Here is a 19974-nt window from a genome sequence, read left to right on the forward strand (position 1 = left end):
GTCTTGTACAACCGTACAATTTTTGTCGTTTGTAAACCTCTCAATACCTTGATACTGGCGAAATAGTCCCACTGGGCTGAAGCCATAATTTTAAAAGAAGAAGAAGATATGGTTGAGATCAAGGACCTGACACCCAAAGATAGTCTTATTGCGATTCCTATAAGAGGAAAGAGAAAATAGTGCCATGCTTTGTCCTTATCACAGACCGGGTGGCATCATAGGAAGGAGGCGATGGCGAAATACTGAAATTTATAAGAGTGAAAGAGAAAAAATCCTATGCTGCCCCATAGTCCTGACCTGGCACCTGGCATTACATAGATGAGCTATACGCGTGCGTCTATAACTACTTGTAGATTATATACTATAGTTTGTAAAAGGACTGTCTCATTTCAAACAAAGATAGAGAGAATCATACTATCTTTGTCTTACACTAGTACTAGCACCCAAAAGAAAAGGATGAGTATAGTTTTTTTTGTTCTTATTTACTGATAATTTGGTTTTTTAAATGTATTTATTTATTTATCCCGCTCCAGACTACGCGGCGCAAAGCCGCGAACGCGAGTGTGGTGTAGAGTCGATTTCGCTGATTAGCGAGATAGTCACAAATTAGATTGTTTCATCGGATTTACATGTGAGTGACCCAGTTTAATAAGGGTCCTCCACACACATGCGCGAATCACGGCGCGAAGCCGCGAACGTAAGTGTGGCGTCGATTTCGCAGATTGTTCACGCCTTCGCGCATAGTTCCCCGTTTTTTGTCGGTTTATTAGCCCGCGTCAAAGTAGGCGCGAAGCGCGAACTGGCAAGACTCCACATTACACACTATTTTGAGTCATATGTGGCAAGATAAATAATAATTAAATTATATAAAGCGGCTATATTTTAACGGTTTTACAACAAAACAAAATGGAAGAATAGCTAAATCACGTATGATGCCATATAGATAACTAGCAGTTAAGGTCGATCAGCTGATGCTTTTCCGCCATCTTGGCGAGAACCAAACTGCGAAATCGCCGTGAAGTTTGCGAGTGTGGAGCAAAGTGTGGAGCCATAGTCATACGTCAACGTCGCGACATGTTCTCTCCGCGAAGTCGCGCCGCGATTCACGCACATAGTCTGGAGGGGCCTATACACTTAATATATCAGGGTCTAACGGAAGTTATGTTATTAAAACAGATTAGATTATTTTGTAGTAATTAATAAAATAAGATTAAATGCCATGGATATTTTTTTAAAGTCTGATGTTTGTTTGATTTTTTGCTTTTTATTACCAGTATTTTTATTTAGCATATAGACGAGATGAAAGTCTGAAACTTACTTTTCTAAGATAAAGATCTCATTTTCATTGAATTTATATGATTATATATTTGTCTGTAGGAATTGGTTATAAAGATTGTGCCATGGAGAAAAGTCTGATTTTTGTGATACTCTACGGGTTACTACTACTTTAGTAAGAGATACTTAAGAGTTTTGAATGATTCACGGTTAGTTTCACTAGACTTATATTGACCGGGATATATTAGACCGTGATTACCTTTTGAATTGTTTGGGATACCGTGTAATTGTTTACCGTGAGTGTAGTATACTTGGCCAGACCAACGAGTGTGAACGCGACCAGACCAACGAGTGTGAATGCGACCGATGGTAACGTTGAAAGCGAACGCAGCCGACGCGCAAAAATGAGGGTAGACTAAGCGCGGTCTAAAGCCGGACCAGAAATATATGATCATTGTCAAGAGGGCGCTGTTATTCTCAATGTATAGGGTGACAGTTCAGTATAGTATGAAAAAATTCGTTCCAGTGAAATTCCGCAACATGGCGCGTGATCATATATTCCTGGTCAGGCTATACACAACTTTGACACCCACCCGCTATCTTCAGTCACCCGTGAACAAGATGCATGTAACTGCGTCGAAATATCAGGAGCTCATAATCAATTCAAAAGGTAATCATGGTCTAATATATCCCGGTCAATATAAGTCAAGATATACTTATTTTAATTTCTTGTGTGTATAATTGCACTTTAATGATTGATGTCACTTACATTTTTTAAATATATATTCGTGTATTATTTATAAACATACCTTATTTGTACTCAATCAATATATATAATTACTAAGTAAATTACAGTATGAATACTGTACTTTAGCTTGCAATTAATTCAAGTAGCTATTAGTGTACGAGGGTTGTTTACAGTAATCCGTTTTTTTACTGCACTTTATTCTGCATTTATTGTGTTTTTACTTCTTTCCTAGGGTACAGAAAAACTAAAATTTTGAAAAATAGCAATAATTTAATCAATAATTGTTAAAATAAAAAAGTGTTCACGTATTCGTGTTTCGTGTATGCCATGCTATATTTTGACATTCAAGCATTTGTAAATAATAATCGAGAACACAAAAAAAACCGGTTTGAAAGGGTTTTTTGCGTTTTTCTCGAAACTCACTTTTTGCACTTACGGTTGTTTAAGTATTGCACGGCAGAATTAACCCCCTTAATTATAAAACTTTACGGGCCTGATTTAGTTAAATTACGTTTTATCCCTCTTACAAATACATTATTCCAAATGATAAAGAAAGGATTCATAGCTAATTCAGGCTAGTAACGCCTTTATGAATAACGGCACTAATCTATAGCTATCTTAAGAAATTGTAACTGTACTGAAGAAATTTAAGCCAATAATAAAAATGCCAACAAATTTACTTCAACAATATTTATTCATTATCTATATTCATGCTATATATTGAACCAAGCGAGTCAGACATTAAATAGAACAGATCTGTCTTTTAGCCAAGACCAAAAACCAGCACATTTATATTGGATAAACGCTCACTAGGCTTCTAAATGATATTATTTTACAAACAAGTTTGCTTTAGAAACTAAACCGTAAGTATTAAAAACGATAATTCAAATACAAGATGCACGACATACATAGATATGTATTACATTACATGACAAAAATATACTCATATTTTTTAGGGTTTCGTACCCAAAGGGTAAAAACGGGACCCTATTACTAAGACTCCGCTGTCCGTCTGTCACCAGGCTGTATCTCATGAACCGTGATAGCTAGACAGTTGAAATTTTCACAGATGATATATTTCTGTTGCCGCTATAACAACAAATACTAAAAGGTACGGAACCCTCGGTGCGCGAGCCCGACTCGCACTTGGCCGGTTTTTTTAATACAGGAAGCGATACCGGCAATTATTCAGATTTGAATTGTTTTCTAGCACTTCACATTCTTGTATTGGTGCGATTGCAAGTTGATATCGCATGAGGCCTAGGGGGCGGGGGGTCTTGCAAGGTCGCAGAGGGGCATACATTGTATGTAAAATTTGAGCTACAGGAGGGAGCTGCCCCCCTGCCTGTACCTGCCTACGCCCATAGCTTATCGTTAATCCTTTCAAGTTTCTTTTGTCTCTGATTGTTCGCTTTTATACGCTATAATATATTTATATCCCCTGTTTCATGACGCTGACAATTGACGCCTGACACTGTCAATATCCTGTACATTGCCGGGTCGGTAAGTAACGTCATACATTTATCACAATGTTTACGTTTTGGACAGCAATGTATGGTTAATTGTCAGTTTCAGGCGTTTCGTCTTTATTGTAAAAGTATAAAAGCGATAATTGTACAGGTATTTTTTACTTCTTAAAACTCAACACTTTAATAAGTATTGTTTGTTCACAAATTAAGTAGGTAAAGAAAGTTTACAAGTCAGCCAGAAATTAAAAAAGAAAGTTACTTATAAACAATGATCACAGACAATACGATTTTTGTTAAAAAGCTCCATCTCCCATACAAGGGATGTGAAACAAGTTACATTTATATTTCCGTTAAGTACATTAATTAAATGTAGCTATTATGAGAGCAGTGAGGCAAATACACATTGGCGTCCAAACATAATATTAACCTACCCATATGAAATGCTAGTTGATTCCAAGTATAAACATTAAATTCCCAAGTATATTCTGAGGTATTTAAGAATAATTCATCTTCTCGTGACGTGAATACAGCAACTAAATACTCCTTATTTTTATAAACCTCTTGAAAGCGAAGCCACCAGGTTATGGATGGTATAGAAAGGATGCCAATCTCTTATGGCAGAATTGTTGCAAAAGTGACCGCTTTCAGCTTTAAATAATGGTTCCTTATCTCTCCGGTGGCGCTAGTTAGGCTCTGGGAGATGAGTATAACATGAACCAACAAATAACCCGACCAAATTACGTAGGTTGTTTTTGGTAGTATTTCGGTGTATGGTGGCGCCGCCTAATTACTGTTTTTTGATGGACACTTTTCATACATAGAGATTTGGCTCCTTTATATAGTCTCCATGCATCAGGTGACCAGAACGACAAAAAATATATTTTGTTTTTGATACCTCATATTTTTTTTGGTTCACCTGTATAGGCTGCCAAACTCAACCACCCCAGTTGTCGGCTTACAATAGCCGCAATAAAATACTTGACTGTAATAAACTGGTTGAGAACAATAGAATAGAAAAAATATTTCACATGTCACCACAATTATACGAACAAGTTTATTTGAGACCTTAATGGCTTATAATTAAAGCTGCCACTGCCACTGCTCTCACGGTTGGCTCTTAGGCCTTTTTTATTATTGCCGGGTCATTGGGGTTGATATTAGGTAGGTTAGGGTTACGTACCGTAGGGACCTATGTTATTTACAATGTGATAAAAATAGTGACTTATTGTCTTATCTTGTAATAAATCCATTTGCTTCGGGAATGCCCTAAAATGGGGTGACTTAAGGAGCATTTGGGGTTAATTTGATAGTTATAAAACGACGACATTAGCATTATTCATTATTTACTCGTATTGTTCTTGTAACTAGTTAGGATTACTGTGAATTCGTGTTATCTAAGTACTATCAAAAATCCCGCATAAAATATAATAAGGCTTTAAAACTAAATTATCAAAGGCGCCCCTGCATTTCAAAGCCACCCCGTTTTATTGTACCGAACATATTACTGAAATTTAAATTAATAGAATGACTGAGTTGTGTTCTTAATCACGTTTTATAAAGCTACAAGTTTGCTCTTCGCCTCTTTCCATTCCAACAATCATAATAACTTGTACTGTTAACAAGAATAAGAATGCTATTTTTGGGGTTCCCTACCTCAAAAGGAAAAAGCGGATCCCTTATAGGATCACTTTGTCTGTCTGCCAGGACCTAAGTTAACGTAAGTAAAAAAATGATACGACCGTTTATGCCACAATAAACTTATATTTTGACACTCAAGGGAATCAAAATTTATAGGGTACTTCCCGTTGACCTAGAACTATGAAATTTGGCAAGTAAAATCGTCTTACAGTATAAGTGCAGGGAAAAATCTGAAAACTATAAATTTGTAAAAAATAGAAATAAGTTAAATTTGTGGACGAGTCAGACTCGCCCTTGTCCGTTTTTTTTTTTTAAATTTACCATTGGAATTGGTAGTCAGTCTACTGTACGTCAAAAATAAACCCAATGTGACAAATCACACGTAGATATAAAATATAAATACAAAAAAGGAAATTAAAACTTAATTTAGTTGATAGAAATCGTCAACTTAACATTCATATAAAGTGTCAAGATCAGTCAAGTCAGGCTAGCGCTCTAGCAATGAGTAGGAACGGCATAGAGCTTTCTCTGTAAGCCTTTCATGATTTGACAAACGGTCGTAATATCACATCACGAAATTAGCCACAACACGATTAACACTGCTCGCACAATCAACTAGTTTTCTATCCATTATGAATATTAAAAATTGTAACTTCGTCAGCCATGCCTGTGTTTTTGAACCCTTAGCCAAATGCAAAGTAAATATATAGGTCATACTGAGTAACTTATTTTTACTATAGGATTAACTCGAAATCGAGAAAAATTTATGTTCTTCAATAGAATACAACATCGTGATTAGCCGAAATGTATGAAAAACGATTTCGGTTTTCATCCTATCCTCCTAACGAGGCCCAGCCATACAAGGAAAAAAATTTTTTTTCAGTGAAATTTGAATCTACAGTGTAAGAAACAAAGTACATTTTGTTTTGTTTGAAAATTGAAATTGAAAATATGTACAACGAATGCAACTCTGTTCCTATTGAAAATGATTCAAATTTCATTGAACTTGAAGGACCGTGAGCGTTAGGCTATAATAAAACTTGCTCAGTATTATCTTATATTCATCTCGCAAAATATGGCTAAAAAACAACAAACCCTGTGTATAAGTGGTTGCCATGTCTCGAGCGAGCGTCATATTAAGTCAAAAACACTGTCGGCAACATATTTGCAAGACTGCTCATGTCAATGCTTACATATACATAATTATATCACTGGTCACCGGAGTTGTTGAATCATTGCTTCAAAACTCGGTAGTGCAGGGTGAACTCCACGTTAGATTTCCATATGAAGTGTCTCACTGTACGCAAGTCCATATTCGGATCCAATACCTGTAATAAAATATGTTTATCACTACATAGTATAAAACAAAGTCGCTTCCTGCTATCTGGATGGATGTCTGTCCCTATGTATTTTTGTTTAATAGATAGAGTGACTCAAGAGGAAGATTTATATGTATAATACGTCAGCATTGCACCCGTGCGAAGCCCGGGCGGGTCGCTACTTGAAATTTAAAATAGTATGATGATTTATACTACATACAAAATTATATACAGTTATCATATAGTTTTATTGTACTGTTTGTTGATTTGTTTGTCTAAAACCAACCAAGCAACCACCAAGCAAGCCAAGCAAGCAAGTTTAGAACCACTATCCAATTTCTCGAATCTTCGAAAAAATCGAGTTTCGGACAAAAACTTAAGAACTTTTCGGCCGCGCCGAAAGTCGAAACTTGTATTTTCGGTAGTGTCCGACGGAAGTTTCGGTTTCAACAGGTTCCAGCATAAAAATCATGTTTTGACTGAAGGTTCGGTCTCGGCCAAAACTAACCGAACCTTCGGTTTTGGAAAAAACTTACAATGGCACGTCAGACAAGGACAGCATACCTGGTCTGCACAAAGCAACTCTACTCGATCCTGGGGCTCCGGCGCGGGCTCGGGCGCGGCGCGCGGGGAGCCGCCGTCGCCGCCTCCGACGATCTTTTCCACCACGTGCTCCGCTACTTTCCGGCATTGGATGAAGTCGTTAGCTACCAATCGGTCCTGGACAAAAACAAACTAAGGCTTAGGTATGGAAATAGAAATTCGAGGTTAGCCCATGACAGACCTCAATGGAAATATCTAGATGAGCCTTTGCCAAGCGGCACACGGAATTGAGACATTAATATGCTCTAGTTTCCAATTCAGAATAAAAGGGCTTAAATAGAACAGAACAGTTAAGAAAATATGTAGATGATAGTCACATTCACACCATTCAATATAAGTAATAGTTATAGACGTTATCAATATTGATACTACTGATAAGAAACATATTGTCATTCTCATCTGATATATCTTGTTTATATAATGTCACAATGCACAGGGCCTTGTAAAAAACGCGCATGTAACTCCTCTGGAGTTGCAGGCGTACATAGGCTACGGAGACTGCTTAACATCAGTCGGGCCGTATGCTTGTTTGCCACCGACGTAGTATAAAAAAAAATGACTACCTTTTATATTCATATCATATAACTGCCACTAATCACTATAGCCCAGAGGCCGTGTTGCATAATAAACTACATCTAACATTACAATCCACTCCTTTTCTAATTCCACTTATTAGAAAAGGAGTTCCGCTTGTAATATTAGTTGTAGTTTATTATGCAACACGGCCCAGATGTGATGTTGTAATCAGATGTGGTTTGTGGTACCAGTTAGGATATAGAAAATCAGTGTCAGGTCTGGAGTTAGGAGCATCAAACAGGGCAGAGTGATTAATGTTCAGCGAATTGTTGAATGCGTCAAAATTTTAAGTTTTCTCATATTGTTTATTGTAACAAATATTGCAGTAACACCTTCTATGAGGTTATAATGTTTAACCTCATATTTCATTCTTTATATAGTTTTATTCTTTATACTATACCTTTTTCTGCCGGTCCTGCTTGGTCTGACAGCTAGCATGAGGCAGTAGGTAGAATGGCAGCTTGTTTAGTTTTGGAGCAGCCATCTCTATGGCTACATCCACCACCCACACTGGTACAGTCTCATTTAGTAGGTTGCCTTCTGTCTCACCACCTGCATCACCAACCTGAGAAACCATCACTTTCATTCAATTTGGTAAGAATAATGTCTTATTAAATTATTATGTAAATTGGCTACCATGAATAAACATGCAATTACATACATAACTATTAGGCTATTGAGGTTACATGTAAGGTAAACAAAACTATTAATAAGGTTAGCAAAACTCTTTTAATTCACTAATAAATTACATAATTAGCCTCATGCATGAAGTTTATATTTGAACGAAATATGTTTTATTCGGATGTTTGTTACCGTTATATCATGTTACAAATGCATTTCCGTTTTTAAATTACCATTTAATTACTTAAGAGCCCGGTTACGATTTTAGTCGCAAAAATGTAAAGTTGATAGATTTCTTCTGTGAAATTGTACACCTTTTGTTACCTAATTGAAATAACAAGTACTGGTTTCTATTAGCACGACTTCTTATCTATAGGTTTATCAGATCATTTTTTTGAAAAAAGGCTTACAAAATTAGTAATGAATTTTTTTCTGATGGACGTTTAGGTAAACGCGTGTAAAGCACTGACTTTGATGCTCTTATTTGTAAATTTCGTAAAGTTTGGACTACTAAAAATGGTAAATTTGTATAACACATATTCTGTACTCTAGGTTTATCAGATTACATTGTTGTTATATGACTTAGAGTTCGAGGAAATGAAAGTTAAACGAATTCAATTTTCTCCAGAAATGACCTCAAAACAAGTGACAATTTCTCCGAAAATCTACTTATTTTCGACGTAGATTGCATACTCAAATAATCTGCAATGTTTACTTAAACTGTTGCTGTACTTCATTTTATTTAAATTGCAACTTTTATTTTCTGACGATTTTTTAAAAACTTCCCCTTTTTCTGGCATAACATCGGTGACACGCACTCGCGGCCTCAGTCCCGCGCGGGAGCTGGTAGAGGCAGGACGTTTGTTGATCGGCTCCGCACGTTGCATCGACGACGACGAAGTTATTTATCATTGTGTGCGTCGCTCGCCGTGTAAAAAGTTATATTTGTTTGCGTGTTTGGCTGTACTGTGTGCGTGTAAACTGCGCCCAGAAACTTTAATCCTTGGGTTGTAAGTACTTGTTTATTACGCCTTCAAAAAAAAGGAGGTTCTCAGTTTGACCCGTATGTTTGTACGTATATGTATGTATGCGGTTTTTAGAAAAGTGTTTGTTACATTCTGGAGAAGGTTTTAGTATACATAGAGCTGAGCTGATGCTGAACCCTGGCTGTACCTAGTGGAACGCAGGTTTAGTGCAACATAGGCAAACGCTGTTTTGGTCTGTCTTGATGAGCAATTAGGAGAGCAGTACCCAAGATGGAGCTGATGCTGAACCCTGGCTGTACCTAGTGGAAATCAGGTTTCGTGCAACATAGGCACACGCTGTTTTGGTCTTCCGACACGTCTTGATGAGCACTTGGGAGAGCAGTACCCAAGATAGAGCTGATGCTGAACCCTGGCTGTACCTAATGGAACGCAGGTTTGGTGCAACATAGGCACACGCTGTTTTGGTCTTCCGACACGTCTTGATGAGCAATTAGGAGAGCAGTACCCAAGATGGAGCTGATGCTGAACCCTGGCTGTACCTAGTGGAAATCAGGTTTCGTGCAACATAGGCACACGCTGTTTTGGTTATTCGACACGTCTTGATGAGCAATTAGGAGAGCAGTACCCAAGATGGAGCTGATGCTGAACCCTGGCTGTACCTAGTGGAACGCAGGTTTGGTGCAACATAGGCACACGCTGTTTTGGTCTTCCGACACGTCTTGATGAGCAATTAGGAGAGCAGTACCCAAGATGGAGCTGATGCTGAACCCTGGCTGTACCTAGTGGAAATCAGGTTTCGTGCAACATAGGCACACGCTGTTTTGGTTATTCGACACGTCTTGATGAGCAATTAGGAGAGCAGTACCCAAGATGGAGCTGATGCTGAACCCTGGCTGTACCTAGTGGAACTCAGGTTTCGTGCAACATAGGCACACGCTGTTTTGGTCCTCCGACACGTCTTGATGAACACTTGGGAGAGCAGTACCCAAGATAGAGCTGATGCTGAACCCTGGCTGTACCTAGTGGAACTCAGGTTCATTTATTGTTATCAGAACTTCCACCCCCTTTTAACCCCCAGTACCTACTGCATGTTAAACGTGTGGTAGCTCTGGTCAGGTGCCTGCTTCATCTGGCAGCCCTCCAGGTGTTCCAGGTCTTGAAGAACTTAACCTGCCTACAGCATACTCTACCAACTTCAGATTAAAAGAGTTTTACCCCTGATCCGATGCGTCCAGCAGCACTCCAGGTGTTCCAGGTTTTGAGCTGTCTCCGCCATACACTACCCACAACACGTTGAGCGAGTGTTACCCACCCTTTGCCCTTGACCCTTTGCACTCAGCAGCACTCCAGGTGTTTCAGATCTGGAGCTTTCCCCATCATACACTACCAGCGGCACGTTGAGCGAGTGTTACCCGTTACCCCTGACCCTTTGTACCCAGCAGCACTCCAGGTGTTCCACGTCTGGAGCTTTCCCTATCATACACTACCAGCAGCACGTTGAGCGAGTGTTACCCCTGACTCTTTGCACCCAGAAGCATTCCAGGTGTTCCAGGTCTTGAGCTGTATCCATCGTACACTACACACTACCAGCGGCATGTTGAGCGAGTGTTACCCCTGACCCTTTGCAACCAGCAGCACTTCAGGTGTTCCAGGTCTTGAGTTTTCCCCATCATACTCTACCAGCGGCACGTTGAGCGAGTGTTACCCCTGACCCTTTGCACCCAGAAGCACTCCAGGTGTTCCAGGTCTTGAGCAGTATTCATCGTACAACCAACCACACGTTGAGCGAGTGTTAGAAGAGTGGAGAAGAGAAGAGGATGACTTTGGAAATAAAAATTATTATCACCCTTCCCAACGATTAAGACTATATCCATAATATCAAATTCCATCCAAATCGGTTTTATTGGATCCCATACAAATTTCCATTACCCCCCCCCCCTGCCCCCCATTTCTGGGGTAAAACCTATCCTATGTCCTTCCCCAGGACTCAAACTATGTCCATACCTCATTTCATCTTAATCGGTTCAGCGTTTATTGATTCCCCATACAAATTTCCACCCCCTTAAAGGGTGAGTTCTTGAATAAAAAGTATTCTATGTCCTTCCCCGGGATTCAAACTATCTGTATACCAAATTTCAACAAAAGGCTAGTTTCCCCACTGGGTTGGAACGTTGGAAAGTCAGATCGCAGTTGCTTTCGTAAAAACTAGTGCCTACGCCAATTCTTGGGATTAGTTGCCAAGCGGACCCCAGCAGACTTCCATGAGCCGTGGCAAAAAGGCTGGGATAACGCGAGTAAGATGATTATATATATATATAAGATATTGCCTTAGTGCAAATCATTATCATCATGCTATATAATTTGTATGTATTATATGAATACATAGGTAAATTGTTAAGAGTAATAAACGATTATATCAAATTTACCGAAAGTTTTATTTTAACCTAATTAAAGTTATAAAGTGACGCATAATGTTGCGAAAGTATCAATATTGTTTAGGCGGTCGCGTTATTTCAAGCAGCGGCCGGCGTTCGGTTACTGTGTAAAAGTCGTATCTTCGCGCGTTTTCAAATCGACTACGGGCTCTTAAAATTATAAATAAAAAGTACAAAAATTTGCCCGCGAAAAGCTAGTGAGCGAAACGCTCGAAACGCCACGTGACGTCACGCGTTCGACAGATTAGTGTCATTAGTAGCAAACGTCAGTTGGGCCGCCCAACGTGTGACGTCATCACGCTCTGTCGAATTCGCGCCAAAAATTATGAGCGTTTCAACCGCTCAAAAATTTTCAACATTTTAAATATTTTTTAATAAAATAATGTTAAGGTTTACAAAAGTATTTTTATCATTTCCGGTGTTCCAACGATATAAATTATGAATCCAAAAATAAAAATAAATTCATGCATGGAGCTAATACTCATACTCACACTCATTTATTTATAATAATATTTCATATTACACGTCATAATATTTTTATTATTATAAGAAAAGTAATAATAAATAAACGAATCCTCACCTGCAGCCTATAAAGTGTTCTGCCACCAACTTCACTAAATATTAATGGTGTGTGCAGCGGCACACTGAAAAAATTGTTCCCAACCACTTTCTGTCCAGCATCAGACACCCTGCTCTGATGATTCCAGTGCTCCAACAAAGCTTGCAATAGCAAAGCACCAAAATTTACTTTCTGGTCCAATTCTGTTGTAAGTCCAGCCTCCTTTGCACTCACCCAAGCGCTGAGGCAATCTGTCTCATCCTGTCCTAAATGAATAGTTAACATACCAGTCTTCAAATCAACATTAAACCAGTTTGGGACATAAATCATTTTAAAACGTTTCTTCACTTCTTCTTCAAAATCGACTTCACCCAAATCTTCTAGCTTACAGGCTTTTAAAACGTCATACAGAGCAACATTGTTAGCTGTGTCTTTTGTTAATATGTGGCGTTTGTCATTTAATACTTTATAGTGTCTTATCGCTGGTCCTCCAGGTATAATAGTAGTAGGCTGAGTCTGATATACATTGTTAGGGTTATAATTGTTCTGATTATACATGTCTGAGTTTATATTAGATAATGGTGGCAGCTTCCAACACCGAATGTCGGATTCTGACGTAGATACCCAAACACCTTGCTGGTCAGCAGTGAAACACAATTTTAGAATGGGTGCAGTTTCTTCACAGACTATTATTGAATTATCAGGATTTCGCAGTTCTGTTATAATGACTAGTTTGTCTCTACCTCCTGAGATAATATGTGTGAAGCTTTCGGTAGCTAGAAGTGCCCATACTGCTTCCGTATGAACTCTGATTGTAGACACACACCTCTGTTGTCCTAGGGACCACAATTTTATTGTACCATCGGAGCTGCCTGATACACACTGCTGACCATCTCTGCTCACAACCAGTGCTTTAACATTGTCTGAATGTCCCTTTAGCTTCATCAGCCTTGCGCAGTTCCTTGGATCCCAAACTCGGAGCACTTTCTCAGTTGATCCACTTACTAAAACTGTGCCAGGTGGATTCATAGCTAGACTGTATATAGATTCCTTATTACCGACGAGACTAGAGGTTGTTACTGTGTTGTTGCTTGCAGTTAAAGCTGTCAATGTATTTACATCCCAAAGGAATATAGCACGGTCCAAGCCAGCGCTGGCTACTTGTTCTTTCTCCTTAGCGTAAGCTAGTGTACGTACGTAATCTTTGTGAGTACGTAAAGTTGACATGCAAAATCCTTTCGGCGCGTTCCATACTTTGACGGTGGTGTCAGAAGATGCACTTATTAGGTTTTTGCCGCCGCAGCAAAGAACTATGTCATTTACCCAGTCTGTGTGGTGTTCCATGCTTTGTATATATCTATCCTGCACTCCCGTAGCCGTGTTCCATACTCTAATAATTCCATCTCGACCTGCGGAGTATAGCCTGCCTTGTACAGGGTCCAATTGCAACGAACTAACGCCATTTTTATGACGACGTTCTTCTTCGTCGCGGATTACGAAAGATACTTGAGTTTTCTTACGCATCGTCGAGGCCATTTTCCGACATTTTTATGATGTACTTAATTTATTGATAGTCGAAATTATAAGCGAAATTTCTACTTAGAAACCAGTTTACATTTTACAATAATCGGTACTGTTACTGTTTGACAAGTCGTTGTTGTTCTCAATTACAAATATATTTGAACATATTCGCAGCGTGTTTACGGAATTGGTTGGTTTTTATGGGTCCAATCAAAAACCTTATTTTTGCATAGACCTAGCATTACATAGACCAGCTATACGCGTGCGCCCGTAAGGGATAGACATAGATGACGTCATAAACGTGGGGATACCATATTGGCAAAAATCACCCCAATATTTGATATCACGTTGGGGCGATTACCCTGGAGGCAAAGTTAGCTTGTTTGACGGTATTAAAAAATTGTTAAATAAAATGTCAATGGGCCGTTCTTTTTAGGCGTATAAACAATGAAATACCTCCTATAATTCGCGCAGGTGGTACAAAACTAAACATGTTTAGTAAATAAAACGTAAAATAAAATGTATTATGGGTTTTAATTTAAAGAAATCACAAATCGCAATCACACCAATTAATGTACACCACATTTAATCTTCACAACATTTGTTTATTTATTTTTTGGAATTAGAAGTACGAAAAAACTTCGAGGTCAAAATTACCCATAAAATTATGATATTTTCATCTGGTATCCCTAACATGATTGTTATGCAGCTAAATTAAAAAGAAGTTTAACCCTTAAATGCATGATTTTTTGTATAACTTTTTTATAAATTGAAATAGATGTGTCATGTTGTATAGATTGAGGGAAAAATAAAGAAAAAAATCATAGTATTTAAAAAAACCATCAAATATACGATGCATATATACATCATTATGCATTTAAGGGTTAAAGATGGCTGACCTCAGACTCCTACCTACCTACGTAATTTGGGCGGATAATTTTACAAATAATGTTTTGTTAATTTGCGTAAATAATTGTGATATTTTTATTGAAATCGTTTGATTCTACATTGCTTTGAGTGTAACGTAATTTTACGATGTTATTCTCACATATTGCGTTAAGAGGAAGGTGTAAAATACCGTACTTACGTGTGAAAGGTTATGATCTCATATTTTTGCTCAGAGCGGCTATTACAGCCGATTACAGAACAATTCACCAGTATTTTATCAAGGTTCAAGCATTCAAAACGCTAACCATCACTATATTTCATAAGGGAAAGCACAATTTCATACAAAACAACGATAATTAAACAAGCAACGAACAAACATGACATGTCACGTACTTATTTGTTTGCCACAACCTCGGTTGTGGCAGCGGTGGAAAAGTGAAACTATGACAAGGACAAACAATAACAGCGCTTTCTCTGCTACTCCTATTGAAAGATACATAAGACTATCCCGTTCGGTCATTTTCCCCCACCCCTCATGACCGATCCAGTTATACTAGATTCATGTATTTTTGTAATAGAGAACAATATAGTTGGTCAAGCTAATCTTGTCAGTAAATAAGAACAAAAAAAAAAACGATACCCATCCTTTTCTTTTGGGTGCTAGTACTAGTGTAAAGATAGTATGATTCTCTCTGTCTTTATTTGAAATGAGACAGTTCTTTGAAAAACTATATATAGTTGGTCAAGCAAATCTTGTCAGTAGAAAAAGGTCCGCTTTTTCTACTGACAAAATTTGCTTGACAACTATACTGGAGCAGTTCTAGGAATAGGTAGTACTGGCGTTGGCTTCCACACTATCGCACCGAACCGTCAAACGGTGCGATCCTACCTTACAGACTGCCGCATACGTGCGCCAGTGTTTGCCAAGTGTCCCATATTTCCATGTTTTTCATTTTTATTCATGGAAATATTGGATATGGATAGTGTGGATAGTGTGGAAGCCCACGCCAGTACTACCTATTCCTAACGGCTCCAAGGTCGCGGTGCGGTGCGATGGTGTGTTACGAACTTAAGACTTATAGCGTACGTAAAGGCCCTAGTCTTAATTTTGTAGTCTGTGGTCTTAATCAGCGAAATCTTTCCACACTCGCGTTCGCGGCTTCGTGCCGCGTAGTCTGAAGCGACCTTAAAATTCGTAACATACTACCGCACCGCACCGCGACATAGGTTCGGTCAGAGTAGTATAATATATACACGGTGTAACATGAGGGTACCGAATAATTTTAACAGCGTATTCCTGATCATATCTAAAGACTAAAATGTCCTATAAACTTTTCTGTAATTTGCCTAGTTTCAGTTAATACCAATTTAAAAAAAAACAAGTTTTTATTGTTAAGGGCCCTCCACACCCTTACATAGTGCAAAACCATAGACCTAGCATTACATAGACCAGCTATACGCGTGCGCCCGTAAGGGATAGACATAGATGACGTCATAAACGTGGGGATACCATATTGGCAAAAATCACCCCAATATTTGATATCACGTTGGGGCGATTACCCTGGAGGCAAAGTTAGCTTGTTTGACGGTATTAAAAAATTGTTAAATAAAATGTCAATGGGCCGTTCTTTTTAGGCGTATAAACAATGAAATACCTCCTATAATTCGCGCAGGTGGTACAAAACTAAACATGTTTAGTAAATAAAACGTAAAATAAAATGTATTATGGGTTTTAATTTAAAGAAATCACAAATCGCAATCACACCAATTAATGTACACCACATTTAATCTTCACAACATTTGTTTATTTATTTTTTGGAATTAGAAGTACGAAAAAACTTCGAGGTCAAAATTACCCATAAAATTATGATATTTTCATCTGGTATCCCTAACATGATTGTTATGCAGCTAAATTAAAAAGAAGTTTAAAGATGGCTGACCTCAGACTCCTACCTACCTACGTAATTTGGGCGGATAATTTTACAAATAATGTTTTGTTAATTTGCGTAAATAATTGTGATATTTTTATTGAAATCGTTTGATTCTACATTGCTTTGAGTGTAACGTAATTTTACGATGTTATTCTCACATATTGCGTTAAGAGGAAGGTGTAAAATACCGTACTTACGTGTGAAAGGTTATGATCTCATATTTTTGCTCAGAGCGGCTATTACAGCCGATTACAGAACAATTCACCAGTATTTTATCAAGGTTCAAGCATTCAAAACGCTAACCATCACTATATTTCATAAGGGAAAGCACAATTTCATACAAAACAACGATAATTAAACAAGCAACGAACAAACATGACATGTCACGTACTTATTTGTTTGCCACAACCTCGGTTGTGGCAGCGGTGGAAAAGTGAAACTATGACAAGGACAAACAATAACAGCGCTTTCTCTGCTACTCCTATTGAAAGATACATAAGACTATCCCGTTCGGTCATTTTCCCCCACCCCTCATGACCGATCCAGTTATACTAGATTCATGTGCAAAACGCATTTTTAATGTCGATGTTGCCACTATGGGACGTAGTCTAAGTAATCTTTATGGATGGTATAGAAAGGATGCCAATCTCTTATGGCAGAATTGTTGCAAAAGTGACCGCTTTCAGCTTTAAATAATAGTTCGTAATCTCTCCGGTGGCGCTAGTTAGGCTCTGGGACATGAGTATAACATGAACCATATAAGGCAACAAATAACCCGACCAAATTACGTAGGTTGTTTTTGGTAGTATTTCGGTGTATGGTGGCGCCGCCTAATTACTGTTTTTTGATGGACACTTTTCATACATAGAGATTTGGCTCCTTTATATAGTCTCCATGGTAACCTTATTGATACTACGTTTACTACGTTTGACTACGTTTTACGAAAAAAAAGTAAAGCCTGACCAGAAATATATGATCATGCGCCATGTTGCGGAATTTCATTGGGACTAATTTCTTAGGCTACGTTTACATGCTTGCCGAGACTTGGCAAGCCTAACTGACGCAGTTATGCGTTAGAGGGAGCAAGCGATATTGCTATCTCATTCCACCGCATAGCTGCGTCCCTTAGGCTTGCCAAGTCTCGGCAAGCATGTAAACGTAGCCTACCACTATATAGCAATAATTTTAATGATAAGTTGTCACTGTTGTCAGTGTCATTGTGGCGGTTTACTTGAATAATGCTTAAGTGTTGAATATTAAATAATAAATGACAAAAATGCCCAAAACTATACATAGTCCGGAGCGGAACATTGCTAATAATGTAGATAATAAACTGCTGGAAAAGAACAGTTCGGGAAATTAAACTATTTCACTACGAAACATTTCCAAATTAACATCAGAGCTGACAGATAAACAAATCAAAATGTCATTATAGTCTGGTTATTACGACTTAGTTATTGTAGTGTTACGTTGTACAAGCGAGGAAACACAGTAACAAAAATGAATTTGAGTGAAAAATATTTACCATGGGCTTTGGAGACGATCAATCTTGTTAATGAGGGCTAACGCGTATGAATTCGCCGCTAGGGGCGCTAGTGTAGATGGTGGTCTTTTCCATAGTTCGAAATGTCAAATGTCACTTGTCACTTCAATGACTGACAGCTGTTCTTTAGTCTTTTGGACCACCATTTGGTATTTCTACCTCTAACCGTGTCTGGCTAGAGCCCTAGAGGCCCATAATTTTATTTACCGTACACTGGCTGAAGAAAATCTAGAAATATTAATTCAATCCCACGTGGATCCCATTTTGACGTTGGCGAAATCATCGACAGTACCGATGGAGCCATACTACTTAAAGATTGATTGATTGAACAGAGGCGCCAACTGGTGAGCAAAAAAACGATAGCCCTCATTGACAATGTAGCAAAACCTATGTAAGGTTACGAAATAATTATATACCTAGTAACATGACTATCATCATCATCATGTGGCCTTTTGGTGATCCAATCTTGGATATAGGCCTCTTCCCTTGAATGGAGTAACATGATAGACGAAATATTTTTTCAACTATAGAGCTGAGCTGAGCTGATGGTGTGGCTAATAGTAGTCACACCATCTGGTATGTTACGACTAAATTAAATATATGTAAATTTATAAAATTTCTAGGTAAACCGGACGCATCGATTACGCGGATTACAAGAGTAGGTTGTACCTTCTGAGGTTTTATGCAAACCAAAAATAAAAAAGAAGATGCAATTAGACGATTAGATTTTGACATAATATATGTGTGATATTAAAAAACTTCCGTGAGACATAGACATATTAAATATATTAATAACGGGTCACTCACGTCCGAATCATCATTGGTCGTCATCCGAATTTTAACCGTGATTGTGGTTGGTCAGTGCCTCCGAGCTGGAAAACTGTTTTGGGTACTACGTCGGTGGACAGTGTGGACGAACCATTAGCGAATGACGTAGTGAGTGTTGTGTGCAACCCATCATTTGACAATAATGCCGTAAACGAGGGTAGTTTCTCGCCCCCCCCCTGCCGCCACCGGCGCCCGCGCCGAGTCATCGGGCGCGGAGGGCTGCTGCGGTCCGTCACCGTCGACGCAAGCTCCTGATGATGCTCCTCGGTACGGAGTGAAACATGTCGAGCGTTTTCGACTTAAAACACGTGAGTGACCCGTTATTAATATATTTGATATTAAAAAAGTGTAGACACCAAATAAATGGGTTCTGATTCTGATTACGGCTAACTTACATCTATGTAAGTCAAACGAGTTGCCAATTCACATTGTTCAGACTCATACTATACTGAACTGTTGTTGCCATATGGCAATATATAAATGAGAATAATAGCGCCCTCTTGACAACGATCATATATTCCTGGTCAGGCTTTAAAAGTCCATTTTAAATGACAAGTTTACCAATAATATTTACATTTTATGTACATTACATCTGAAAAATCGAAAAAAAAAAACAAAAAATTTTTTTTTTTGCGTTTTTGACTTATTACATTTTTTCCTTCTTTTGGCCTCAGAAAAGCGTGGTTAAAGTCTTTCGGTTTCCTCGTGAACACCTTGTATATAGGAGATAATATGGATAACCCTTCGTGCCTACATTTTTGAAATTTGCCGCTTTTTTCTACTGACGGTAATGGCATGACAGACTAGTAGACATTGTAGTAACTGTAAATATTAATTGGTTGGTCAAGAAAATCTTGTCAGTAAATAAGAACAAAAAAAACTACACTCATCCCCTTCTTCTAAGCGCTAGCACCAGTACATGACAAAGACAGTATGACTCTCTTCGTCTACGCCCGAAATGAGACAGTCCCTTGACAAACTATAATACTATTGGTATCCCCAACTTGATGATGATAACATAAAAGAGCATCGTG

General features: G+C 38.4%; 1 protein-coding gene across 1 annotated transcript; it reads right to left on the reverse strand.

Moving 5' to 3' along the window:
- Window positions 1-2715: 2715 nt before the first annotated feature.
- On the reverse strand, window positions 2716-13871 carry LOC134753890 (WD repeat-containing protein 48 homolog). Its single transcript, XM_063689856.1, has 4 exons — window positions 12251-13871; window positions 8029-8193; window positions 7014-7169; window positions 2716-6458 (listed from the first exon to the last, which is right to left on the reverse strand). The coding sequence occupies exons 1-4, from the start codon at window positions 13763-13765 to the stop codon at window positions 6363-6365; spliced, it is 1932 nt and encodes a 643-aa protein (XP_063545926.1). The 5' UTR covers window positions 13766-13871; the 3' UTR covers window positions 2716-6362.
- Between the last annotated feature and the right edge of the window lie 6103 nt (window positions 13872-19974).

Source organism: Cydia strobilella, chromosome 2 (genome assembly GCF_947568885.1).
Source record: "Cydia strobilella chromosome 2, ilCydStro3.1, whole genome shotgun sequence".
NCBI lineage: Eukaryota > Metazoa > Arthropoda > Insecta > Lepidoptera > Tortricidae > Cydia > Cydia strobilella.